This window comes from Momordica charantia, assembly GCF_013281855.1.
Source record: "Momordica charantia cultivar OHB3-1 chromosome 6 unlocalized genomic scaffold, Mcharantia_2.0 BLBB01000006.1, whole genome shotgun sequence".
NCBI classification, from domain to species: Eukaryota; Viridiplantae; Streptophyta; class Magnoliopsida; order Cucurbitales; family Cucurbitaceae; genus Momordica; species Momordica charantia.
In genome coordinates this window covers 11,390,172-11,414,427 of record NW_028275164.1, presented here as the reverse complement: position 1 = coordinate 11,414,427, position 24,256 = coordinate 11,390,172, and the positions used below count along the sequence as shown (strand labels likewise).

The 24,256-nt window shown below is 33.8% G+C and overlaps 3 protein-coding genes across 6 annotated transcripts; 1 reads left to right on the top strand and 2 right to left on the bottom strand.

The window, feature by feature from the left end:
• Positions 1 to 541: 541 nt before the first annotated feature.
• Positions 542 to 4,437, top strand: LOC111023878 (transmembrane protein, putative (DUF2358)). 4 transcript variants are annotated; one of them, XM_088125006.1, is made up of 5 exons: positions 542 to 792; positions 877 to 1,109; positions 1,268 to 1,348; positions 3,130 to 3,501; positions 3,972 to 4,139. In XM_088125006.1, exons 1-5 carry the CDS (start codon positions 654 to 656, stop codon positions 4,122 to 4,124), a joined length of 978 nt encoding a protein of 325 aa, XP_087981132.1. In that variant the 5' UTR covers positions 542 to 653; the 3' UTR covers positions 4,125 to 4,139. The 4 variants fall into 4 exon arrangements, with proteins under 4 accessions (XP_087981132.1, XP_087981133.1, XP_087981134.1 ...); XM_088125007.1 differs by having other exon boundaries at positions 551 to 792; positions 3,151 to 3,501; XM_088125008.1 differs by lacking the exon at positions 3,972 to 4,139 and adding an exon at positions 4,209 to 4,437 and having other exon boundaries at positions 553 to 792.
• A 1,396-nt stretch (positions 4,438 to 5,833) lies between these two features.
• Positions 5,834 to 13,842, bottom strand: LOC111023874 (aspartic proteinase 39). Its single transcript, XM_022301372.2, is given in 11 exon segments — positions 5,834 to 6,097; positions 7,363 to 7,434; positions 7,670 to 7,745; positions 9,282 to 9,372; positions 9,934 to 10,007; positions 10,096 to 10,255; positions 10,832 to 10,938; positions 10,940 to 11,057; positions 11,773 to 12,020; positions 12,141 to 12,270; positions 13,052 to 13,842. Coding segments are annotated over 11 exon segments (1,434 nt in total). The 5' UTR covers positions 13,267 to 13,842; the 3' UTR covers positions 5,834 to 5,954.
• Positions 13,843 to 19,502: 5,660 nt separating this feature from the next.
• On the bottom strand, positions 19,503 to 23,513 carry LOC111023883 (O-Glycosyl hydrolases family 17 protein). The gene is made up of 2 exons (XM_022301381.2): positions 22,726 to 23,513; positions 19,503 to 20,804 (listed from the first exon to the last, which is right to left on the bottom strand). The coding sequence occupies exons 1-2, from the start codon at positions 23,079 to 23,081 to the stop codon at positions 19,691 to 19,693; spliced, it is 1,470 nt and encodes a 489-aa protein (XP_022157073.1). The 5' UTR covers positions 23,082 to 23,513; the 3' UTR covers positions 19,503 to 19,690.
• Positions 23,514 to 24,256: the final 743 nt, after the last annotated feature.

The following is a 24,256-nucleotide window of genomic DNA, read 5'->3' as shown; positions in this document are numbered from 1 at the left end:
ATAATATATAGTTTATAAAATTTTAGTCTAAATTACAAAAAAAAAAAAAAAACTTGAACTTTACTTTGTTTCAAATATAATATCTCTCTTCCTTTAAAAAGTTTTAATACTATTCCTTTGTTTCAAAAATATAATTTGAGTAATATCTGTTAATATTTTAAATGAAAAATTGACATGGCATAATCTGAAATGAGTGTCAATTCAAAAAAGAGAGGAGATGTAAAAGGAGATCAGGACCAAATTAAATAGACAATGGAGAAAAAAACTCTATGGAGAGAGAAGAATTTTAAGACAAATGAATCATTAATTACCACATCTATACAACATATTAATAAGCTTGAAACGTTATGAAAATTCAGAGTAATATTGAAACTTTTGATAAATTGTGGATATTTTTTAATTCAAACGATATTCTTTTTAAGTAAAAGGCAACATTTATGAATCTAAAATTTGAAAATAGAGGTCAATTATAATCCTGAGTATTGTTGATTAGGACTTGTGAATTTAAATTTCCAGTCGGATTGAAAAAACTTGAAAATAGAGCCAATAAAGAAAAAAGAAAAAGAAAAAAGGAAAAAAAATCAATAGCTGTTGGAGGTTGAAACTCGAACCACAAGTAAACTCATGGCCTGGAAACACAATGGGACGGAGAGATGAGTACCTGCGTTTCCTCTCCTTATTCTCTCGCCGCTGCCTCTGCGACGGCGGCCACCGCCATATTCCGCCGCCGCGGCGCCGCAATTTCTTTCTCCGTTCCTCCTCCTCACTGCCGCCATGCTTTTACGCTCAGAGGTCTGCAATCTTATTCTCCATGTTTTTCTCCTCGATCGCGATTTTTTGGATGTATCTGATAGCGCTAGGGCTTCGTTTTTGCAGCGGCTGCGAACGACTCGAACAGCACCGATCAATTGACGGCGGAATCCACCGTCGAACGATCGGAGGCCGATAAGATCGTCGACGGCATGGATTTCGGCGAGCTTTGCAACGAATTCGAGTGCATCAGTAGTCCCTTGGTTGAATCCACAGCCAGACAACTTGCGAGAGATATTCTTCAACTTCGCCAAGGCGATCGCTCCCTCGGAAATTTTGCTGTATTTGTCAAGTACAAGGTCTCGATTCCTCTGTATTTTTAAAATTTCAATTGATGATTTGATTTAGGTCTTTGTTGTTGATGACTGTCGAAATGTTGCGATTTCTGAAATTGTGATTTGAAAATCGAAATCGATGGAGCAAAAAAGTGATTGAAAATTGAATGGTGTGAGTGCAGGATCCGGTTAGGAAATTCACTGGTCGAGAGAAGTACAAAAGGCAAATTTGGGTAAAGAGTGCGCTGGAGAATCCAACTACGGTAATCTTCACTTCTGAATCCATATCTCCATTTTTCTTTCAGAAACTAGCGATAATTAATGATGGAGCCAGGAAGATACTGTGAAAATATTGAGGGATTTTGGATTTGAGGGGGAAATTCATTAAGATTTAGAACTCGTGGTCTGTTTGGTAGCTTCGAGTTTATTACGTGTTGGTTAACCGTCCTGTTTTCACAACACATTTCTTTTTAATTCGAGATAGTTGAAAAACTTAGCTCATGCGTGGAATAAATTTCCACTTATTTTCGACCCTCATGAGTTTAAATTTTCGCGATATATAAAAAAGAAAAAAACTATTTAGAGTAGGAATGACTTATGATGGGAGGGTTTCATTGAATTTTAAAGTAACTTATTTTGTATTATTAATTTTTCTTTCACTTGCGAATCTCTAAATTTAATTATATTAATTTTAAATTATTCAATCCAAACAGAATAAAGAATTTAAAATAATTTTTTGAATTTCAAAAAATAGAATTTGAAGTTATTTCTTGGGAATGGAGAGTAAGTTTTTGTTTTGTAAGGTAAATTGGAGAGAGAGAGAGGGAAAACTACTCCATTATTAGTGGTCTATTTCTTCAAACGGAGAAGTTGCTTCTAGATAATTCCTTTGTTTTGACCTTTAGTTTTATTTATTATTTTTTATATATATATTTGTTTTACTTTTTAAAGACATTTTTTCAATTTAAAAACAATATAATTCTATACTATTTTTTAAGGATTTTTGGATAACTATTATTTTTTTTTCAAATTTACTATATCAAATGATTCAATTAATATCTATTTGACATATTTATTTTTTAAAAGATATAACATTTGTATGTTTTTAGATTTTAAATTTAAAACTTTAAAATACATCATTATATTGAAAAGATAAAAACTTTGATAAATATATATTTCATAATATAAACTAATTTAATTTTTTTTAAAATTAAATATGTAAAATATAATATATTATAAGTTATATAATATTGTAAATTAATAATTATAAAAAATATATAACATTTACATTAATAAATTAATTAATAATATTTTAGATTGAGCTAAATATTTAGACACTAGTTTACAAATATATTACTAAACACTTTGAGTAACTTTTTAAATTGATGTCAATTTCTAAATCTGCTACTAAAAACATATTCATCCATTCCTAAATCTGCTATCAAACACATATTCGAAAATACTAAAAATATGAAAAGGAAAAAAGAAAAAAAAACACCCTTTCTTATTTACCATTTCTTTTGTTTTATAAACTGCTCAATAGGTTTTATTTTTTGTTTTAAAAAGAGAAATAAAAACATATTTGATCAATTTTTTATTTTTTTTTAGTTTTATTTGGTTTAATAAGTATCCTTTTAATCTAATATACAATAATGGCAAAATTACAATTTTTATTGTCTAAACCAATCATGTAGCTTTTTTTTATGAAATCAAATATAGATTAAACTTTATTATTATATTCATATTTATAAAATAATATAGAGAGGTTTAGGGAGAAAGGTTAGAGAATAAAATTATTCCTAAGAATTAGAAAAAGAGATATTAGAGCAAACATGAACATAGTTCAATAAAGACACAAAACAAAAGAGGAACGTGGTTAGATATGCTAGGAAGTGAAATTGTTAAAGAGATGTTAGAGACATTTGAGAGAGACTGCTCATGACCGAGTTTGTGCATTCATGAGTAATGACAAAGATATTCAAACTCCCAAATAGAATTCTAACCCAAATCTCAATACTCGGAACACGCAATAATTAATCCGTAGATGTTTGGTTCTAAACAACAGAGTGTGCAAGAAATGGTGATGGTATCAACAGGAATACTGAACATCAAGTGGACAATCAAAGGGAAGCCTAAATCCTTGGTTGCAGCCATAGGAGGAGATCTGATCATCAAAGTTGATTCACAGTTCACTCTAAACCAGATCAGTGGCCAAGTCATCGAACACGAAGAGCGTTGGGACGTGTCGGGTTCTTCCGCTGTTTCACAAGCCTTTTTCTGGGCGTCGCGCTATCTCTTTGCCTCCGCCGAGGCAGGAAAAGACTTGGCCGATTCTGTCAGCAGCCTCACAGGCCGAATCTCTACTGAGAAACAGAACTTGGAGATGTTCCCTGACCCTTCTGGTGATCCTACCAAGGTCAGTGCTCTTAATGCTTCTTTTGATTTATCTTCATCAGCCAAATTACTCTTCCCATTTGCACCAATATTATTCTACTGGTCATGGAATAAACTTCCTTATTAATCATTTTTGTGGTCTTTTAGTAGTTTTTCGAAATGTAAGTGTTTGATGAGTATTTTTATTTTTTGTTTCTCATTTTGACGGGTCTTTAAATTGGTCACGGTTTCTTAACATATGGTTGGTAACCAGCTTATTTTCTCATCTTTATGGGTCTTTTCGTAATGTTTAATATTTCTGGTTTCTAATTTTTTAAAAAGGAGTGTTAAAGTAGTAGTTTCGTACTTTTTGTTTTTCATTTTTACAGACGTTCATAAATCTTTTTTTAGATTTCTTATCTTTCAAAAAAAAAATTGAAATGAAAAATAGAAGACTATTTTCGAAATAGATTTCGAAAAAACCACTAAATTCTTTTGTCGTGTACCTCATAGGTAGAGCAACTTCCGAATTTAGTTCTTATATTAAGCTATGCTTGGGAGCATGTTAGAAGCAGTTTACACTTAAAAAAGTGTCAGAAAGCAGTGATTTCTGTTCAAGTGCTTACTAAAAGGTGCTTCAAAAACTTACTTATTATAAGAAAATAAAATTTTAATTACTTTTGGTCAAAGCACTCTCAAGCACATCTTTAATTTATAAGGGTCATCGAATTTGAATGTATTTGTATGTAGTTCTTTCAAGGTGAGGACAACTTCCAAAGAGACGCATACCAATTTGCACTATTGCTGGCAATCCTCTATTTCGTTGTACAATTTTTGAGTGCCACACTGTAAATGCAACAAAACTAAGGTACGCCCTGTATTATATTCACTACCCAAAACGTTGTCGTTTAGAATTAACATATATATCTTAAAACAGAAATTAATATTTCAGTCAAAATCAAATTATTCATTATTGTTATTTTATATATGTAATTTATGGATTTTGCATTGCCTTTTATTTTTGGGCGAATATAATGGTTAATTATACCCTCTCCTCCCTCTTACAAAACAAAAATATATATATCAGTATAAGCAATTACACCTTCAAACTTAGAAAACAACTTGAATTAGTTGAGCTAATCCTCAAATTTTAGGAATAGTTGCACCATTAAATAAAAATATTTTAATTCAAGAAATTTGGTAATATAATATTAATTCTAAAAAAATATCTTAAAGTTGATGACTAAAATATATTAACTATGAGAAAACCATCTTAATGTACTAGAGAAAAGAAAATCTAGGAAAAGATTGTTGATTATTGGAGAATGTAAATTATATTGCATGTGTTATCCTTTGGAAGTAAAATTACTTGCTAGAAAACTTGTTAATTTACTACCTTCTACTACATGTCTACTGGATCATTGCTCAATCAACTAACATCTTTTTAATAATAGACCTTAGTTAACGGTGTGGCAACGTAAACTACCCATAATCTAAATTTGGAGCTCAAGAAAATAAATTTATAATTCAAACTAAAAAACTTTGACGAAAAAAAAGACAAATACATGTTTTGTCCTTTAAGTTTGAGTTTAATGTCTATTTGGTTCTTGAAATTTTAAAAGATACACCTTTAATCTCATATGTTTGAAAAATAATTCTAAATGGTCCCTAAAATTATTTGACCATTAATCGACTAATGGAAATAATGACTTGACAGTTACTTATTATGCTCGATAAATTATATTAATATTAATTATTTTTGGTGACTAAGTCACCCTAAAATCTCCTCCCTCTCTTCTTTCTTCTCCAATGAACTTTGTCTGTGTTGTCGATAAAGAATAGATTTGGAATGAAGGGGCGGAGAAGAAGAAAGAAGAGGGAGGGAGGAGATTTCAAGACAACATCCGCGTCAGCGACGGATCATTAGAGGAAGAAAAGGGAGGGGAGAAAACAAGTCAACCCGTATGACTTAATCATCAAAAATAATATATATTAATATAATTTACCACTTCGGCAAGCTCAATCAACAAATAATTGTTGTGCAATTCTTTCCCTTAGTCAATTAGCACTCAAATGATTTCATGGACCATTTAAAACCATTTCTCAAATCTAGAGATTAAAAGTGTTAAGTGTATGTGTACCGTTAAAAACTCCACATATCGAATAAACACTAAGTTCAAATCTTAGAGACAAAAATTTAATTCGTCAAAAATACATATATACATGAATACACTCGAGATAAAGGGTCAAATATTACCATTATAGCAAATTACAATCATCCCATTGTTGGCATTTACAAATATACATATATACTATACCCACACGGACTTTGCTCTTCCAATATATATTCAAGGAAACAACAAAGGAGCTCTGAGTTCTCTTTTTTTTTTTTTTTTTTTTGTTTTGTTCTCAAGAAATTAGTTATTTTCATGGGGGAAAAAAATTAGATTATGGTACTACAAAAGTAAAAGAATGTGGGTGGGAGTTGGAAAGAATCTATTGGATAAAAAAGTAGGTGAAAGCTATCAACAATGGGAGTATTCTGGCAATCACTATATTGGATGCTGAAGACAGTTTGTGGTACCCGACTGTGTAAACTTCTTGTGACTTTGCATCTTTCAATTTAATTCCTGAAGTGCCTGTGGGTCACCAATCATAAAAACAAAATATATATTTATAATATTTATGACTTCTTTCCGTAAATATTTAGGCTAGTTTGATGAAGATTTCGTTTTATATTTTCTGTTTTTAAAAATAAGGAACACTCCCTTATTTTGTTATATAGGTTTTAGAAATATTTTTAAAATTTAGACCAAATTATATATATAATATATATATATATATATATATATATATATATATATATAAATGTTTCCAAAAACTTTTTTTTTTCTCTTTTTTTAAGAATTCAAATATGCCTTCACGAGAATGTGAAAAACTTATTAATGAATTTGTGCAAAAATAAGCTTGATTTTTTAAATAGAAAACTAAAAAAAACAAAATGATTATCAAATGATCCCTTCTTTTTTGTTTTTTGTTTTTTATTTTTTGAGAATGAAGTTTATAAATATTATTTCCACATATTTGTTAAGTTAAAATTTGAAAAATAAGATGGGTAAATTTTAAAAAATTTATTTTGACTAAAATCTAAAAATTTAAACAAGTAGTTTTTTTTTAATTTATTTTATTTTTGGAATTTGGCTAAGAAGTCGAACTTTTTTTTTAAAAAAAAAAAAGAAATGTGAAGTACATGGTAAAGAAATTATGAGGAACAAGCTTAATTTTAAAAAACGAAAAACTAAAAATGAAATGATTATCCGATGAGACTTAAGCTAATGAGTTAAATTAATTGAGAAAAAAATGACCTATTCGTGAAAATATAAGCAAACTTCTCAAATCAAATATTAGTGTTAATAACTCAATTCTTCGGTCAACTTAAACCTAGCTTAAGCTTAACAATTATGACATTAGTAATTTTCTCAGTAAGTTGAAGATTTGAGCCCTACTCATATATATTATAATGCTATGCACTAAAAAAACAATTCAATAGCTAGAACTTTTTGGGATAGAGAGTATTTGGACATTTACAGGTACAATTATTATTATATCTTAAAGTTTTATTTTTCTTTTAATGAGTACAAGAGAAGTATTCTTTCTATGATTTTCGATGATGAACTTAAATATATGAATTATATAGAAAAAATGGGGTGTTTGCATTTGGGTTCAATTCAAATGTACTAATAACAATTATTTTTCCCTGGTTAAATAATGAATCCAACTATGTAATATTTGAATTCAACCGGTTTGTTCGTCCATCTTAAAATTGTGAAGAACAGTGGCGAATAAAATATATTATTAAACTAAAGCAATGAAGGAAATAAGTCTAGGATTGAAAGATACTCACAGTTGTACTCAGTCCACCCAATGGTCTGATTTTCAAGATTATAGTAAACCAACTTGTTTTGAAGAACCATGTCTGCAATTAAAAAGCCATGAAAAGGGAGTTAAAAGCAAAGAATCTAATCTACAAAAACAGACAATATGAGGATCGAGGACGGAGCGAGGGAAAGAAGAGGGGTAATTGCCTTTTTAGTTCGTCTTAGATTAAAATAAATTATATTCAAAAGTTCATATTTTAAAACGGAAAGATTATATAGGTAAAAAGTTAGAAGGTAAGATTTTGTTCTCCATTCGAAGATAAAAGAAGATACCTCCCAAGAGAAAGACTTGCTTTCCATCTTTGGATTGAGCCCCACTGTTTTGCCACCCAACACACCACATATCCTCCTGCAAAGCCAGATTGGTAACGTTTTTGTTTTTAGTTTTCTATTTTAGCAAGATTCGGTTTATTTACAAACATTTTCTTTTGATGTTTGAGATTTTGCCCTCCATCTTGTTTTGATCTTTAGACTTCCTAGATGTTATGCTTTTTAGTCTCTTCAAGTATATTTTAGTTATTGTTGTTGATGTCTTATTGATCTATTAATAAAAATCTAGATGTGTTTTCAAACTTTAACATTCAACCCTATTGCTGTACGTGACTTCAAATACTTGTTCGTATATCCATCATATGACTGGGGGAGTGTTCATATCATAGTTCTACAAAATGATTTTCAAAAAGTTAGCGTCAAGGATCATAATCTATCTTTCGTGCATAGTTTTGATGAAAAACAAAGTATTTGAAAATTTTGGGACTAAAATAGGACAATCATAAAAGCTCTTGGAGATTTAAATCTGTCTTATAATCTCTATGAAGGTATTTTAAATCCTAAGACCAAATATCATTTGAGCTAATTGAGCTTAGCTCAAATGGTTAAGGCATCTAGTCCAAACCAAACGGTCGTGAGTTCAAATTCCACTCTCAGATGTTGTTGTGGTAAAATACTTGGAAGCACGGACACTCCATTTTAGGTGGAGTGTCCGTATCGGACGCGTATCGGACACTGATACGTCGGGACACGCTTCGGACACGTGTCCGACACGCCACGTGGCGTGTCCAATTTATTATTATTATTTTTTTAATTATGGACATGCCCCAGACACGTGAGGACACGCGGGGCAAGACACGGGACACGACCCAACATGCCTGGGCCCAAATTTTTTTGAATAAAAAAATTGAAAAAAGAAAAGAAAACTTTAAAAAAAAACCATAAATCGTTCTCTTCTTCGTTTTGTTTACTTTCCTCATGCCTTCCACACCAAGTCAAAAAAACCCTACCATCCTCTCGTAGTGGACGTAGTGGTGATAACATGAAAACATTGTAGAAGTTTGAGATGAGATGATGAAAGTTTTAGTTTTTTCTTGTATGAAAGAACGATTTTACTTCTTTTTAAATTTAAAGTGTAATGTAGGTTGGATAATGGATAATGGATTTTGTAATGCTAACTACATTTTTATTTGTTTTGTTCAATTTGTGTAGTTAATTTATGCAAAAATGTTACTATAATCAATTCATATGCATATATTATCTAAAAATAAAAAAATAAAGATAACGTGTCCCCAACGTGTTCGTGTCCTAAGTTTTTAGAAATTGGCGTATCGCCGTGTCCGTGTCGTGTCGTGTCCGTGTCCCGTGTCCCGTGCTTCTTAGGTAAAATAAAATAAAAAAAGGGTCAAATATTGAAAACTTTAAACAAATAGCATTTGAAGAAAATATAGGTATAATTAATTTTTGAAGCTTAAAAAAAGACTTGTTATCGAACTGGATCTTATAAATCTTAGAAAGTGAAATATGGTTATAAAAAGCACGAGAAAAATCAAAATATGAACAATCCCCATGAGGATAAACAGCAAAAATGGCTAAAAAAAAGCAGATTACTTACCCGAATCTGAAAGAGATACTCATGAGGGTAAACAGTCAAATTTAGGGAGTCCACAAATTCGAATGACACCGTTGGAAATCCATCGTCCACACTGCAAACAGTACAAACAAAAGAGAGTCTCAGCTACGATTATATCATTTGGTCCCCAAAGTATACACTGTTCTTCGGTTCCGCTCCAATGTTTCAAAAAAATTTCAATCAAATACTTAGTGTCACTACTGAAATTGAACAACAGAATAATGACACAGGAATCAAAATCTTATTAATCAGATCTCTCTTTGTTCATGATGGTCTAACTCTAACGACTTATCAGATCTTTGAATAATCTACTCGTATGAAAAATCCTAACCCTTCTTTCTTCTCTTTTGTAGTTGGACTGAGTGAGTTTTTAATTTGGATATATGGTTGATTTGGGGAAAATTGAATATCTAACCTTCAGAACACATCAATCCATGTAATACAATATTTTCTAAACATAAACACACTATTATATTATTAAATTTCAACACTGTCATTGAATAGGAATTTGTATCAACCAAATGGAAATTTCTAAAAACCAGTGACAGACTTGAAATATATATATATAGTGCATCATACTTCAGAGATTAACAGACTGTAAAAATACTAAAACAGCAAGGGTAAGCAATCTTACTTTGAAGAATACTGAAAACAAGTAAACTGGTCATCAACTGTACGTAGTTCGAGATTCGGTTGAGCGGCCAGGATCTAGAATACATGTTTTTTTGAAAAAGAAAACTTAGTCTTCACTACGAAAAAGCTTACTTAAGGAGGAGTTTAACATTTTAGTCAATACCTTCTTCATTAATCGCAGGTAAACGGCCTCAGGAAGATAAGCTAGTGTTGTGCCACTGTCAATGATTGTTCCTCTTCTAAAATCACTAAATAGTCCAACAGAAATATCAAGAGCAGTGCCTCCTACTTCAACTCCCCTCAACATAACATTGTAGTGAGCCCTGAAAATTGTGTATGGAAAAAGGAAAGAATGTGAGAACATAAGAAACTTCCTTGGGATGAATAGAAGCAAGATGGCTAAGATCCTGTACACGAGAATATCTATTAAGTCTTCGAACTTTCAAAGTTTCAAATAGACACCAAGCCTCGTTAGATGGCCTTGAAAGGTCGAGGTAATTCAACTTTTAATAGTGGACGTTGTTAACTAAACAATGACATGATATACCTATTGAATAAATATGGACTAATTTGACACGAAATGTGGTAGGCATATGGAAAACGAGAAAATGAAATAGGTAGCTGGATAAAACAAAGTCAGGTGGACAACGTACTCACTTTTAAAGCAGCTTGTCAAATTTCTTTTATCAACTTTCTAGAATCTTAACTAGAAGGCGGACAACGTACTCACTTTTAAAGCAACTTGTCAAATTTCTTTTATCAACTTCTAGAATCTTAACTAGAATCTTCAAAGAACAGGACGTAAATATAGAAGGCACAAAATATGATTGATAATGAGGTAAACAGTTTGAAAATGTATGCAAATCACAAGAAGTAAGATTTGAAGCCAGATCACGTACTGATGCGGTACCACCGGTGTGGTATGCACTTTTGGTTCCACCACTTCTCCAATGGCAAAAATCCCACCCCCTTTTATACTATCCAAGCAGTGTGCAAAGATCTTTTTTCACCTTCCCAGCTGCAGCCAGCTGAGAAATCATAGATGAATTTGCCTGTCCGAAACCAATTATCCCATCGAGTGCTTCAGACGACGTACCGAGCTCCCCAGATTGTTTAGCTCCACACCTAAAGCACACAAGTCAAATTGAGAAAAAAAAAAAAGTAAAAACAGAATTAGCTAATTGAACTTGTTTTGTTCTGATTTCATGCTCAGATCTACCAAAAGAATAAAGAAAAATGCAGAACGCAGTGATTGAACCATTGCATGAATACTGTGATAGAAGATCACCAGTAATAGTCAAAATATTACCTTTCAATACTATTAGCAATCCCCAATAGAATGGCAGGAGAAAGGTTCAACAGAACATTCAATACTATTAACAACGAACCTATGAAATGAACAGCATATATGCTATAGCACTTCAGAATAGCAAGTTGAAATATTCCTCATTCTTTAACAAATCCTTTCAAAATGCAAAAATCACAGGGATTAAAATAGACGTTTTTAGCCAATAATAATAATGTTGATTGAATGTAGCAGTACAGTAAGGGAGTATACTTTTTCAGTTTATCCATAATTCAGCCGGTATCAAAGAAATAACTCTTTTTTTTATTATATCTTAAATTCATATATGATAGAGAGACTATATCTATGATTCTATAACACCCTGTGAAAAGTTTTGGTCTATATTACCCTTTTATATATAAACATATAAGACACTTTTCCTTTACCAATTATCACATTGTATGGCCGTATGCTCCTAAGTCAAATTATGCACAGTTCAAGAAGTTGTAACGATAAACGTAGAGGCTCACAACAAGGAAAAGAAAAAATAATTACCCAAATATCACACTGCCATTAGTGACAGCAGTTTTATCGTTCCCAACCGCTTGTTCGAGATGAATATTATCCTTCACAAAAAATCCAGACGTCGCGCTTCCATCCCCATAGATAACTTTATATTGGCAGAGTAGATCTGGCTTGCAACCTGGGATTGGACCGTCGTAAGTGGCAGAGCAAAATGGGTGATCACAAGTAACCAAGGAAGAAGTGCTGGAGGCCTTTGGATCAAACGGTGTCAAGTCTACCTGTAATTGAACAATCAATGGTTTTTGTTTTTTTTTTTTTTCACCATGATCCATAAGAGATTGAGAAATCTAATCAAATCAACCAATTTACAAAAAAATTCCAATGTTGGAGAATCGTACACCAATATCACTTTTCTTCGGACAATTGCTGCAACCCTCGCAGTTCACCCATAAAATGTCACTCCCTGTATCCACTTGCACGTGATAATCTTTTGGAGGAGTTCCAAGGCCAATTCTGGCGAAGTATAACCTTTATGAAACGAAAAAAAGAAACCATATAACATCCCAAGTGTACAAAGGAGTTAACACGAAAGAAAAGGAGTAGTAGACTGTAGAAATAAACTATTTAAGATTGACCAAATCATCTCTTTTTTCATTTGACCATCAATGGAGATGCACCAAATATAGAACTGAGATAGAAAAGAAAAAATTTCAAAATAATAAGGGTAATGTAATTCATAATAATTTGGTCCAGAGGTTTGTGTTAGGATTCTATTTGGTTTTTGGATTTCAAAATTTAACAATTTAGCCCCTTATCATGGTTCTAAATGGTTCATGAGAACAAATTTCCATAAATGGATTTCACATATCTATGTAACATATATTTTACAAGTCTTCTAATAATTCATTTTATAATATTAAATAGAGTGGGGTGGCACTTATATCATCCTAACCCAAACCTCAACACCTAAAAGTGTAGCTTAATAAAAAAATAATAATCTAGAACTAATCAGAAATATAAGAGTATAATATGATTCTAAGGAGATTGGCACTCTAAGCAGAATGGAATTATTAAATAAAACGTATAAAAAGTAGTCTCAAGTTATGACCTAAGGATGAAACAAGATGTATAAATCATAGATTTAATGATCTTAGTATGCACGAAACCAGCTAACAATGGAACTCGGGAACCGTTTGAAATATGATATAACAGAGACTTCAGGATCACATCCAACAAACTAAAATTCGTCATAAAAACCAAATCATCAGAAGAGGAAATTATGAATTTACGATGAGAGAAAATGGCTAACCCTGTTTCAGCAGGGTGTCCGTTGCCACCGAGTTGGAGATCAATGACGGAGAGAAGCCTACTACCATGGCGACGAACATCATGAGCCTTCAATGCACTCAGAGACCTCTCTCGACCCTTGAACTTGTGCTGCACTTCGAACACCAAATTGCAGGAGCCAGGAAAACAGAACGACAATAACAACAGAGCCACTAAAAATTCTCGCCCGAGATCCATGATTACGGCCGATGATTTCGAGCGAAACCTAGGTAGTCCCCCAAATTCGAACAAGATTCAAATTCCTGCAATGCTTTTTTTTTTTTTTTTTTTTTTAGTTCTTTCTGCGGATTCAAATCCGAATCTCCTGCGGAAATCGCACTACCTTTCCCCTATAAAGTTCGGCAGATGAAAAAAAAGGGAAAGGTATTCACAGCGATTAATCAAACGGCAACAATAAATAAATACAAAACCAAAAGAAAGAGAAAGAGAGAGAGAGAGATCCGCGATTCCAACGGCAAAATAGAAGTTTAATGGCAAGAATTCGTAGAGAAAGAACAACAAACGCTCAATTTCTGTTGTTCTTGTTTTCCTCTCTCTAATCTGTGGCTCTGTTAAGCGAAAATTTCTTGGATTTGTGTTTGTGTGGCACACAAAGAATTCTTCGGCTCTGAGATTTCCTCCATTGGACGCCATTTGACCTTTCATCTCACCATCTCTCCAAAAATGGCGGATTCAATTTTGGGGAAAACGAAAACGAAAGGCTTAAGAGTCAAAATTAATTCTTCTCTGACAAATGGAATATTTGAACTGGAACAACGAACAACGAACAACAACATTATTATTTCAAATTATAAAAAAAAATAATAATAATAATAATAATAATAATAAAGAGGTCTAAAGAAGTCAAAAAATTTATTATTTGTGGACCCAATGGTCAATCAATATCATTAAATAACAATCATTTCAACATCAAATATTCCTTCAAAAAAAAACATCAAATATATCCATTTTGGTCAATCTCTCTATGCATGTATTTTCCATTTTGGTAGCAACTTATGAGATTTTAATCACGTGGGTCATTAAATTTCTAATCTTTTATCGGTTAATTTTATTAAGTTCGATTATTAATTATTAGTATTTTTTCAAAAGCTTTTCATTTTGAAATATTTATTCTTTTTAATTCAAGAGATCCAAGTATTCCTTTTAAGATAGTAATAAGTATCTTATTCATCGAGCTATGTTCAGACTTACAATTTTTTTTTTAGCAAAATTTTGTATTGTATTGAAGACCAGTGAAATCGTTTTTAACCAAAATACAAAGCCAATTAAATATGCAAAAGCTGTAGTCCCCAGACTTTTATATATATATGTTGCTTTCCTTGAGATTACATGAACGATTTTGTTGATTTCTCTTACAATAATCTTTTTGATCTAGATCGCTTTATTGCATTCTTTGAGGGTCTGAATTTCTTCCACGACCCAGTAGATCTATGCGAGGTCGGTTCCTTCATGCTACAGCAATGAAACAACTTTTAAAGAATCGATGTCATCGCAAGTTGGGATTTATAATTAATTATTAGATTGAATACAATTTTATGCATGAGGTTTGTATCACTTTCTCTATTACTTAATTTTGATTTCTCTAAATGAACGAGTTCGATGATAATTTAGTGGATAAGACCTCAATTCGGTAGATGGTTCCTCAACTGAGAAATGTATTAATGAAATTATGATGTGATATTAAAGTATAATTTGTTAACTAAATTAGGAATGCTTGGGATTTAATAGTTAATGAATTTGGACATACCCACATGTTTGCTGTCCGTTTTGAAAAGACGAGTGTAGAAAATGTCAACGAATAAAGAAATTGCTTCTTCAGAGAAAAAAAAAAGAATAAAGAAATTGGTTAATGCAGAAAATTCAAAATATGCTCATTAAAAATTTGACTGTCTCAATAACTCTACCTATTTTTCTGACATAAAAAAATTAAATAAATAAATAAACTCCACCTATTTTAATTATATCACTGATTTTTCTTTTTCAAAATATTTGACTATATATATATATATATATATATATATATTTTTAGAAAACAATAGGAAAATTGAGCATCTAGGTTAAATGTGTCAATGTGCTTAATTATTGATCACATTAGATTATGAATCACAATTATATAATAATGTGTTCGACCAAAATGTGTCACCCTTATATATTTGTGGTACGTTATACAAGACTCAATCATTCCGTGGGAATGTCATGTCAATATTTAATTAATAATTAATAATGTTAATATACAGTATTATTAAGGGTAAAATAGAAAGTAAACTTGTGAAGGAGTGACCAAAACATCCCCATACATATTGATACACGTCAAGGATGGGGAACGGAGTGACCAAACGTGCACAAAATAAAGCTCAACTCGGCTCTAACTTGGAAATATTTTCCAGCAGAAAATCTGCTGAATGATGACGCCACGTGCACAAGGTGGAGCTCAACTTAGGCTCCAACTTGGAAAACGGTCAATGCCTTCTTTATAAATGTTGGAGCACCACCTTTTCAAAGGTATGCAATCCTCTAAGTGCTAATTTAAGTTGCAGCGTGTATGTGATTAAGCACCACAACAGTGTAAACTCGAAGTACACATTTTAAACTAAATAAAGATATTATTTAAAATTCAAAGACATAATATTAAAATTTCTTGAAGTCTATGAACTAAACATTATGCTAAAAGTATACCAGGAACAGACTTATAATTTAACATATTTGACATCAACAAATAATTAATTAGAATCAAATTATTGACATATTAAACAATAGGTTAAAAACACACATATGATCGTTGTATTTGTGGAAAAGTAATAATTTAGTTTCTATACTTTCTGGAATTATTTAATCTATATAGTTTAAAGTCTGTAATAATTTAGTTCCTAGATTTTAGTAGGCAATGATTTAGTTCTTGAAGTTTAAATGTTGTAACAATTTTATTGATGCATAAATTTGGCCTCCTAAGATTCTGCCAAGTTCGCACCAATCCTCAAGAATAAAAGGGATCAACAAGACTTGCAAAACACAATAGCACTAAAGACCAATGTGGCTCTTGCCACACAGGCTCCGATGCTTAAGTTAGAATCGGAGTAGTTGGGCATAAAGTGTAGAGTGTTGTGAGCATACTTTAGGGTTTGGCTTCCTTCCCGAGTTGAATCCTGATCCCTCCACGGATTGTGGAATTCGAATCCTGATACATTTAGAAAATCTAGTTATCTGAATCTGGGGAGAATCTTGAAGCAATCAGTATATTTGATATCTCTGAATCATAAGGTCATCAAGATATCTTCCATTTAAATTCCTTAGATAAATGGAATCTGAATTGTAGAAAATTAGGATTTTCCCATCCATAACAAAGCGACTTCTACTACTTTGAGAGTATTTTGTCGCTGTTGGTTTTCATCAAGTCTCTTAATACTGAGAGCACTTGTCGTTGTCAATTGTCGCTTTTTGTGGGCTGACTGTTATAGCCCCTATACCCTTTTATCATCGTAGTTGGTTGTAATCAAGTCTCTTGGTTTACTCTTGGGTTTCTAACTTACTTGGCTTTTGCCGATGATTTTATACCCTGAGTCCAGTCGATACCCTTTTGTTGTAGTCGGTTGTCGTTTTATGGGCTGGCTGTCATAGCCTCCATTCTCTTTTGCTGTAGTTGGCTGCAATCAAGTCTCTTAGGCAGTGCTATACGGTTAGTTTTAACCGTTAGATTTTGGCTTTGGGATCTAACTTTTAACAGGGCCAGTGGTACTTCCTTTGAGTTTCTAACCTATTTGGCTTTTGCCCATGTTTTATAGCTCAGGGTTTACTCTCGGGTTTCTAACCCACTTGGCTTTTGCCAATGGCTTTTATATCCTGAGTTTAGTCAACACCCTTAGGTTTCTAACATATTTGGATTCTGCCGGTTTTTTACCCCAAGTTAAATCAACACCCTCGGGTTTTTAACCTATTTTGGCTTTTGCCATATGGTTTTCTACCCGTGGGTTTCATTGATTGGTTAGGTCTGCCTGTTTTCTATTTTAACCTTGCTGGGCCTGTACGCATGCCTTCTTCAGCACCTTGGGATTCTTTTCCCTGGTTTCACTGATTGGCTTTTAGCTTATCAGCCTGCTTCTAGGTCTGTTCCTGTTCGAGTTCCTTGATCAGCTGTTGATTTACTTACCCATGCCCCGACTTGAAGGTTCTTAGAGGGTGTCGATTCGAGGTTTGTCGTTTCCTCCTATCTTCAGCTTGCTCCGTGCATGGCTGGTTGTCTCCTCAACTCCTTCAATCATCGAAGCTTTACCCTTTCGTGGATCGCGAATAAGCACTGGTTGTTCCGCCTCATGTTGCTCGAGTTTCTGCAGAAGCAGTGACATACTTCGGTGCATTCCCTATACCTTCTCTTCTAAGGCGGCCATCTTGTCACCCTGTTGATTCGGACCTTCGACCGATTTGCCTTTCTGTCCGAGAACTGGTCGACTAGTATTCTCCTGTCCATCATCTGGTTGGTCGGTATCCGTCGGTCCATGGACTGGTCGGTCGATATCTCCGAGAACTGGTCGGTCAATCTCTCATTCGACTGCCTCGAGCGTAGGTGTGCCCCTATCAACTTTCCTCGTGTGGCGGCACTCTTCATCGGAATGTTGTGGACTTCTTCCCGAACTTATGTTGACAAATCTGCAATCTCTAGTCGTCCCCACAGACGACGCCAATTGTTGATGCATTAATTTGGCCTCCTGGGATTCCGCCAAGTTAGCACCAATCTTCAAGAATAAAAGGGATCAACAAGATCTGCAAAACAGAACGGCACTAAAGACCGGTGTGGCTCTCGCCACACAGGCTCCGATGCTTAAGTCAGAATCGGAGTAGTTGAGCATAAAGTGTAGAGTGTTGTGAGCATACTTTAGGGTTTGGCTTACTTCCCTATTTATAGGGGTTGAATCCTAATCGCTCTAGGGATTGTGGAATTCGAATCCTAATACATTTAGAAAATCTGGTTATCTGAATCTGGGGAGAATCTCGAGGCAATCAGTATATCTGATATCTGAATCATAAAGCCATCAAGATATCTTCCATTTAAGGGAATCTGAATCGTAGAAAATTAGGATTTTCTCATCCATAATAAATTTAGTCATTATCGTAGAAAATATCATCAACTTAGTATGGAACAATTTTAATTTATATTTGTAGTTTAAAAATGCATTTGTCATTTAAGCGATTTATTGATGTACAGAACATAAGAAACTCTATTATACTTTAATGGTATCAATATTCATGGGTTTCATCTCAAAGCTTAATTGGTAGTGAAATATGTAGTTAGTCCCTTATCTTTTCAATGTATTCACCAATCTTGGTTAGATTTCATTTTTGGACCGAATACTCGTTTGAACTTTTGATCTCTGATACCATATCAATATTCACAGAATCCATCTAAAAAACAATTGACTATGAGAGAAGTACTCCAATGTCTATTATAAACCTTTGTTAGGTGTCTTATTTTTTTTCAATGTAGGATTCTTAACAAATGGAAATTTTTGTGGTGTGCAATGAATCGTTACAAATTTTGTAACTAGGAGTAAATCATTATATATTAAAATTCAGTGATTAAAGCCTTGGTTTGATAACCATTTCTTTTTTAGTTTTTAGTTTTTAAAAACTAACCTCAAAATACTACTTCCACTCATATCTGTTTTGTTGGTTTTGTTATCAACCTTTTTAAAAACTATTAAATTTTTTTTTATAAACTTGTTATTACTTTGAAATTTGGCTAATAATTCAAATGTATTTTTCAACACCGTGAAACGCATATTACTAAAGAAATTGGGAAAAATAAAACATAGTTTTTAAAAACAAAAAATAAAAATAAAATAAACAAAAAGTAATCAAATGGGATGTAAATTATTACCAATTTTAAACTATAGTGACCAATTGTTGTATTCAAAGTTTTAATTCTCGATCTTGATGAAAATGTCGATAACTTAATTTTATGACAATGAAAATATCGATAGATATGTATGGACAAAATATGAAAAGAATCATAAAAAAGATTTAGAATTAATAAATAAGCATTTCACCTTTTTTTTTTAACAAGTTTTAAAAAATATTATGTTGCACTAATAATATTTTGTTTAGTTTTTTTTTTAAGAAATATTTTACACTATTTTGCTCAAATTTTCCACATTCTCTCTCCTTTCCACGTAATACAGATCGTTGTTAAGATCTTTTAACACCCACATAGGTATTCTGTTTAAGCAGCTAACAGAAGGACAGTTTTGAAACTTTTTGAAAGATGTGGAGTACTAATGCAACTTTTTAAAAGTTTAGGGTCATTATTGAAAGAACAGACAAAATTCAAGGGTATTTTGTATAACTTAGCGAAAAATACATGATGTGGGGTCCATGAATATCCGAAAATATGAATGGGATTGTTGAAACTTTAGAGGATAATGTTGGAAGAATGATCCCCTATTTTTAGAGTGGGTCCCACGTTTTTCTTTCATTGGGGAAACATGGCCTTAGCCTCTTAACAATTTCACTTTCGGCATTCCAACTCCAGCAAGGATACAATTCTACAGATTAGAAAACAAATCTGAAAACAAGAACAAATAAATTAGAATACACAAACTCCAAAAGGACTTCACAGAAAAGTCAACACAAGAAGCAGCCCAGAAAGCAACATCAAGTGCTTTTTGAAACAGCACCCTCTTCCTTCTGCAGCTCCATAATATGGCTCTATCATTATATCAAACCTGCAATTCCCAAAACTTGGATCATTATTTGTCACTTCTGCCAACCCTGAGAACTTGCAGTCATCCTCTCCCTGATTGTTCCTCTGGTAATAGCTGTTGAATGCATATGAAATGTTCAACCTTGCATCTACGCTTGAACACGACGTGCCGTACCCGAGGCTGGTGCAATCGGCGTGGTAACACGCATAGCTTACGCTCGGTGCGACTTGCGAATCCTCGAGGCGGGCTGATCGCTTCATCACGCACCACTTTTTTTCTAGATAACGCACGCCTCTGGCTGCGACTAAGGACCCGTTGTTTGAAGTTCCGAGGTTGAGCTGGTATTTTGGTCGACCATCGTAGTAGAATATGCCCCAATGGCGTTCGAAGTTCCCTGGATCAATGCTCTTCGCGTCTTCGTCGATTAGGCTGAATAAATAGGTGTCGATTGGACCTGGCCTCATCGGTGTTCCTTTTCCACCTAGTATATGTGACATGAAGCCTTGGTTGAACCGTTGAGCATAGATGGGGTTGGCATTTCGATCCCCGTCCGTAGGCCAACCGATCTCCCCGACTATGATCGGTAAGTTTCCAAAGCCATTCTTCTGAAGCGCCCACACAAGGGTGTCATAATTTGCATCGAACATGTTGAAATATGATGTCCCACCATCGACTATGGGAGATGCATTGCCATCAAAGAAAGCATATTCAACAGGAAAGTTGGGGTCGCTATAGAGACTGATGAAGGGGTAAATGTTCACTGTGAACGGAGAACCAGAGTCGCTCAAGAACTTGACGATGTTGATCATCAAATCATGTATGTCAGTCCGGAAGTCGCCACCAGATGGAAAAGTGGTGGAGCTCGCGTAGACATCAGCATTCAGGGGAACGGTTACCTTTACTTGGTTGGCGAGACCGGCTTTTATCAGAGCAGACTGAACATTCTGCAGAGCAGGAAAGGTTGTTTTAAGGAAGCTTCCATTGTAAGTTGACAAGAAAGGCTCATTCCCTACAGCAACATATCTGAAAATTCATAATCAACTTGGTGACTTGAAAGAAATTAATGAATGCATGATCATTTAAAGGGGTATTTTCCTGCTTTGTACTACACGAACATTACATATGAATATCGACCATCAAACAAGTACAATTGTTAAAGCAAGTCCGTTATTCGGTCTTGTATAATCATATAGTATTCAGTACAATTTCAAACCACAAACCATTCATCTCCTCATCCTCGTGTAACTAAATGATGTGATCTGAATTTGTTTAAGAAAATTCCACATTATTCCCATGCTTCCACAAAGCTTAAAATTCATACATGGTTCAAAGAACAGTCATCTTAGTTCTGCTTCTTGATTCAAAATCTTACAAATAATAAGCACCGATAGAAAGTGTTTCAGATGGTGAAAAACGAGAAAGTAGTTCCGAAGGTTGTGAGCATCCACCGATAAACCGGATCCCTCCAACTCTAGTGAAAATGGTAGCTCCAAACTATGATCCTCTGTTAGCCCCATCAGAGAAGATAGATTGCAAGAAAGAAGTGAGTAAAATTCATTGGGAGAGAGCCCCTTCACTTAATTTTAACTGAAAGTGTATAGAATCAATCCCTTCACAAGGCTAAACCCTGTTAAAGTGTGCAAAAGCAGAGGAGATTGCTGTGTACTGATCATGGCCCTATTATAGTGTGATCTTGTACTAACTTATGTCGAAACGAAGGATGTTATGGCAAAAAGATAATTGAGACCCCATTTCGACCCAGTTTCGTACCCACTGGAGGATGAAGTTTCAATGGCAGCCGATCAAGATTCCTAAAAAACTATGACGACTTCAGCCAAGGTGTTCGAGTTTGTCGTTTGAATAAGCTCGACAGGTGTATAGTTCCCATATATCAAAAAAAGCAGTCAAAACTCAAAGAAAGCTACAACTAGGAGGGAAAATGGAGGCGAGGGACTTGATAATCTCATTTGTTCATGCCAACTATGATATGATCAAAATCTCAACTCTAAGACTTATAGTTTTGAAAACTCTGTCCTAGAATGTTACCACAAAAAAGAAGCAAAGAGAACTGGTTCTAGTGAAACATGATTTCAGATAATGTAAAAGAAGTGTGTGTGTGTATTTTTTAATACATATCATGAATATTTGACTACTAAACCTTTGGTTTTGAACAAAAAAAATTCATTATCAGTGCTAACTTGCAAAGATAAACAAAGAAATGAATAAATAATATGAAGGAGACCATTTTTAGGAAAAACAAAACATAATCTAGTTCTTCAAAGCAAGCAAGTCTTGCCTAACGTGTTAAAATTACAAATTTAGTCCTTGAACTTTGACGAGGGGCTTATCAAGTCCCTAATCTCTAAACAGTTTCAATTACGTCTTTGAATTTTAAAATGTGACTTGATATGCTGTTTTAAAAAGAGGATGCATTTAAACGTGCCACTTTATTTTATCCAACTGTCCGCTTTGTTCTACCCTTTGCCCGCCACATCATTTCTTCAAAAAACACGGCAAAGGCAACCTACTCTCTATATTAGAACAAGAACAATAAACAACCGTTGTAGTTCGGATTTGCCCTAATCAATACAAAACTTGTTTCCCCTGAAAATCCAAGACTCGATCCTTCAAAAAGATGAAAAATCTTCACAAGATTGAAGAACAAGCCACCATAGCAAACAAGCACTAATCACAGAACTTTCCCACTTCTCAATCATTAAGATGTGACATCCAACTTTTCAACAATTAATTAACCAAAAGAGAAAGAAGGAAACAAATCAAAACATTAACTTCTTAACAATTACACGACTGATTAAGACATAAAAAGCAACACTATTGGAAAAAGGGGGAAAAAGTCACCCAATTTGCCAAAAACACACAAAACAAAACAAAAACAAGCAGAGCCATGAAGGAAACAACTAAGGAAAAAAAAAAAAAAACTCACCTGATGTTAACATTATTGGTGGAAATATGAACAGAGACATTTTTAGAAACCCATTTTTCAGCTGCTTTCACACTACTTGCAAGAGAATAGAGCATATCATTTGGAATCCCAACCATGACCTCAATCCCAGTCTTACCCAGAGCTCTGAGAGTTCCATAATCAGCATCAAAGAGCTTCACTTTCTGAATCTGGTTGTCCCTCAGCATTCCGACCACCGTCTCCGGCGGCAGCGGATGCGTCGCCTGAGTTCCCCAGTTGGCTCCGATGGCCGCCACAGAACACACCAGTGAAAAAAACGAAACCAAACCCACGAAAGCTTTGAAGAACCAACCCATTTTACCACTGTTCTTCAACATTTTCAGCTGCCCCAGAAGAAGAAGAGTGAGAAGAAAAGGCTCTTTTAGAGGGGAAAGCGAAAGCGGAAGTGAAACCCAGTTGGGATCAGAAAGGGGGAACGGAAAAATGGTTGATAAAGGAACTTTTTAGCCCAAAACAGAGACGCTAATTTCAGATTGCCCTAAAATCAGAGAACCCCAGATGGGGAAAGGGAAAACCCAGCTCAAAAAAAGTGAAGTAGAGACAAGAATGAGCTTCAAAAACGAAATCCCCTTCACAATGCTGCTGTGCTGATATTAGGGTCCGGATTCGCAGCCGGGTCGACCCGGAAGAAAAGAGCGAGCCCGAAGTGGAGAATCCTCCAGTTTTTGGCAGAGAGAGAGAGGGAAAAGTGAAAAAACTAGAGGAAAGATTTTGGATAGTGAAGCATCTTTTTTGGGTCAGCCATTGCTGGCATAGCATTAGTGGCAGTGGCAGCTCCTTTTTGGACAGGGACCACTTCACGGAACCTCAGAATCCAACTAAGTTTCTTTATTATTGCCGTATCTATGTCATTTATATTTACCTTTTTTTTTTCTTTTTTGATATAACCTCCAATAACTCACAATCTATCTGAGATATAAGTTTATTATCCAATCTATTCGTTTTGGTCATTTATATTTACTTTTAAATTTAGATTTTAAATTTCAAGCCTAAATAAATAATTTAATAGTCTCTAATATTTTTATATGTTTTAAATTTAATTTCTTGCAAGTCACGATTGATAATTGTTAAAATAGATTGATGATAAACTTATATAATATAATATTGAGTAAAATAGATTGATGATAAATTTATATGCTGTAAACATTGAGTGAAAGGATGGAAATTTAGAGCACCTGTTGACGGAGAAATTTCAACTAATCACTAAATGCCATGTCACAATTTTAAATTATATTTAAGACCAATCATAAAATTACACGTGTCCTAATTAATTTAAATTGTGTCCTAAATCAATGGATGAAATAATGCCACGTGTCTCTCCTATGGCCGTCCGATGAAATCGATTAATCGGACCAAACCCATAAGGAGATTGGACTCAAGCCCATGGCCCATATGTGACCCACCAAGCCTCTATAAATAGAGAGAGTCACATCCCATTGAGGGGATCCAGAGGAGAGGCATTCAGAGGATTGAGAAGAATTGCAGACTCAGA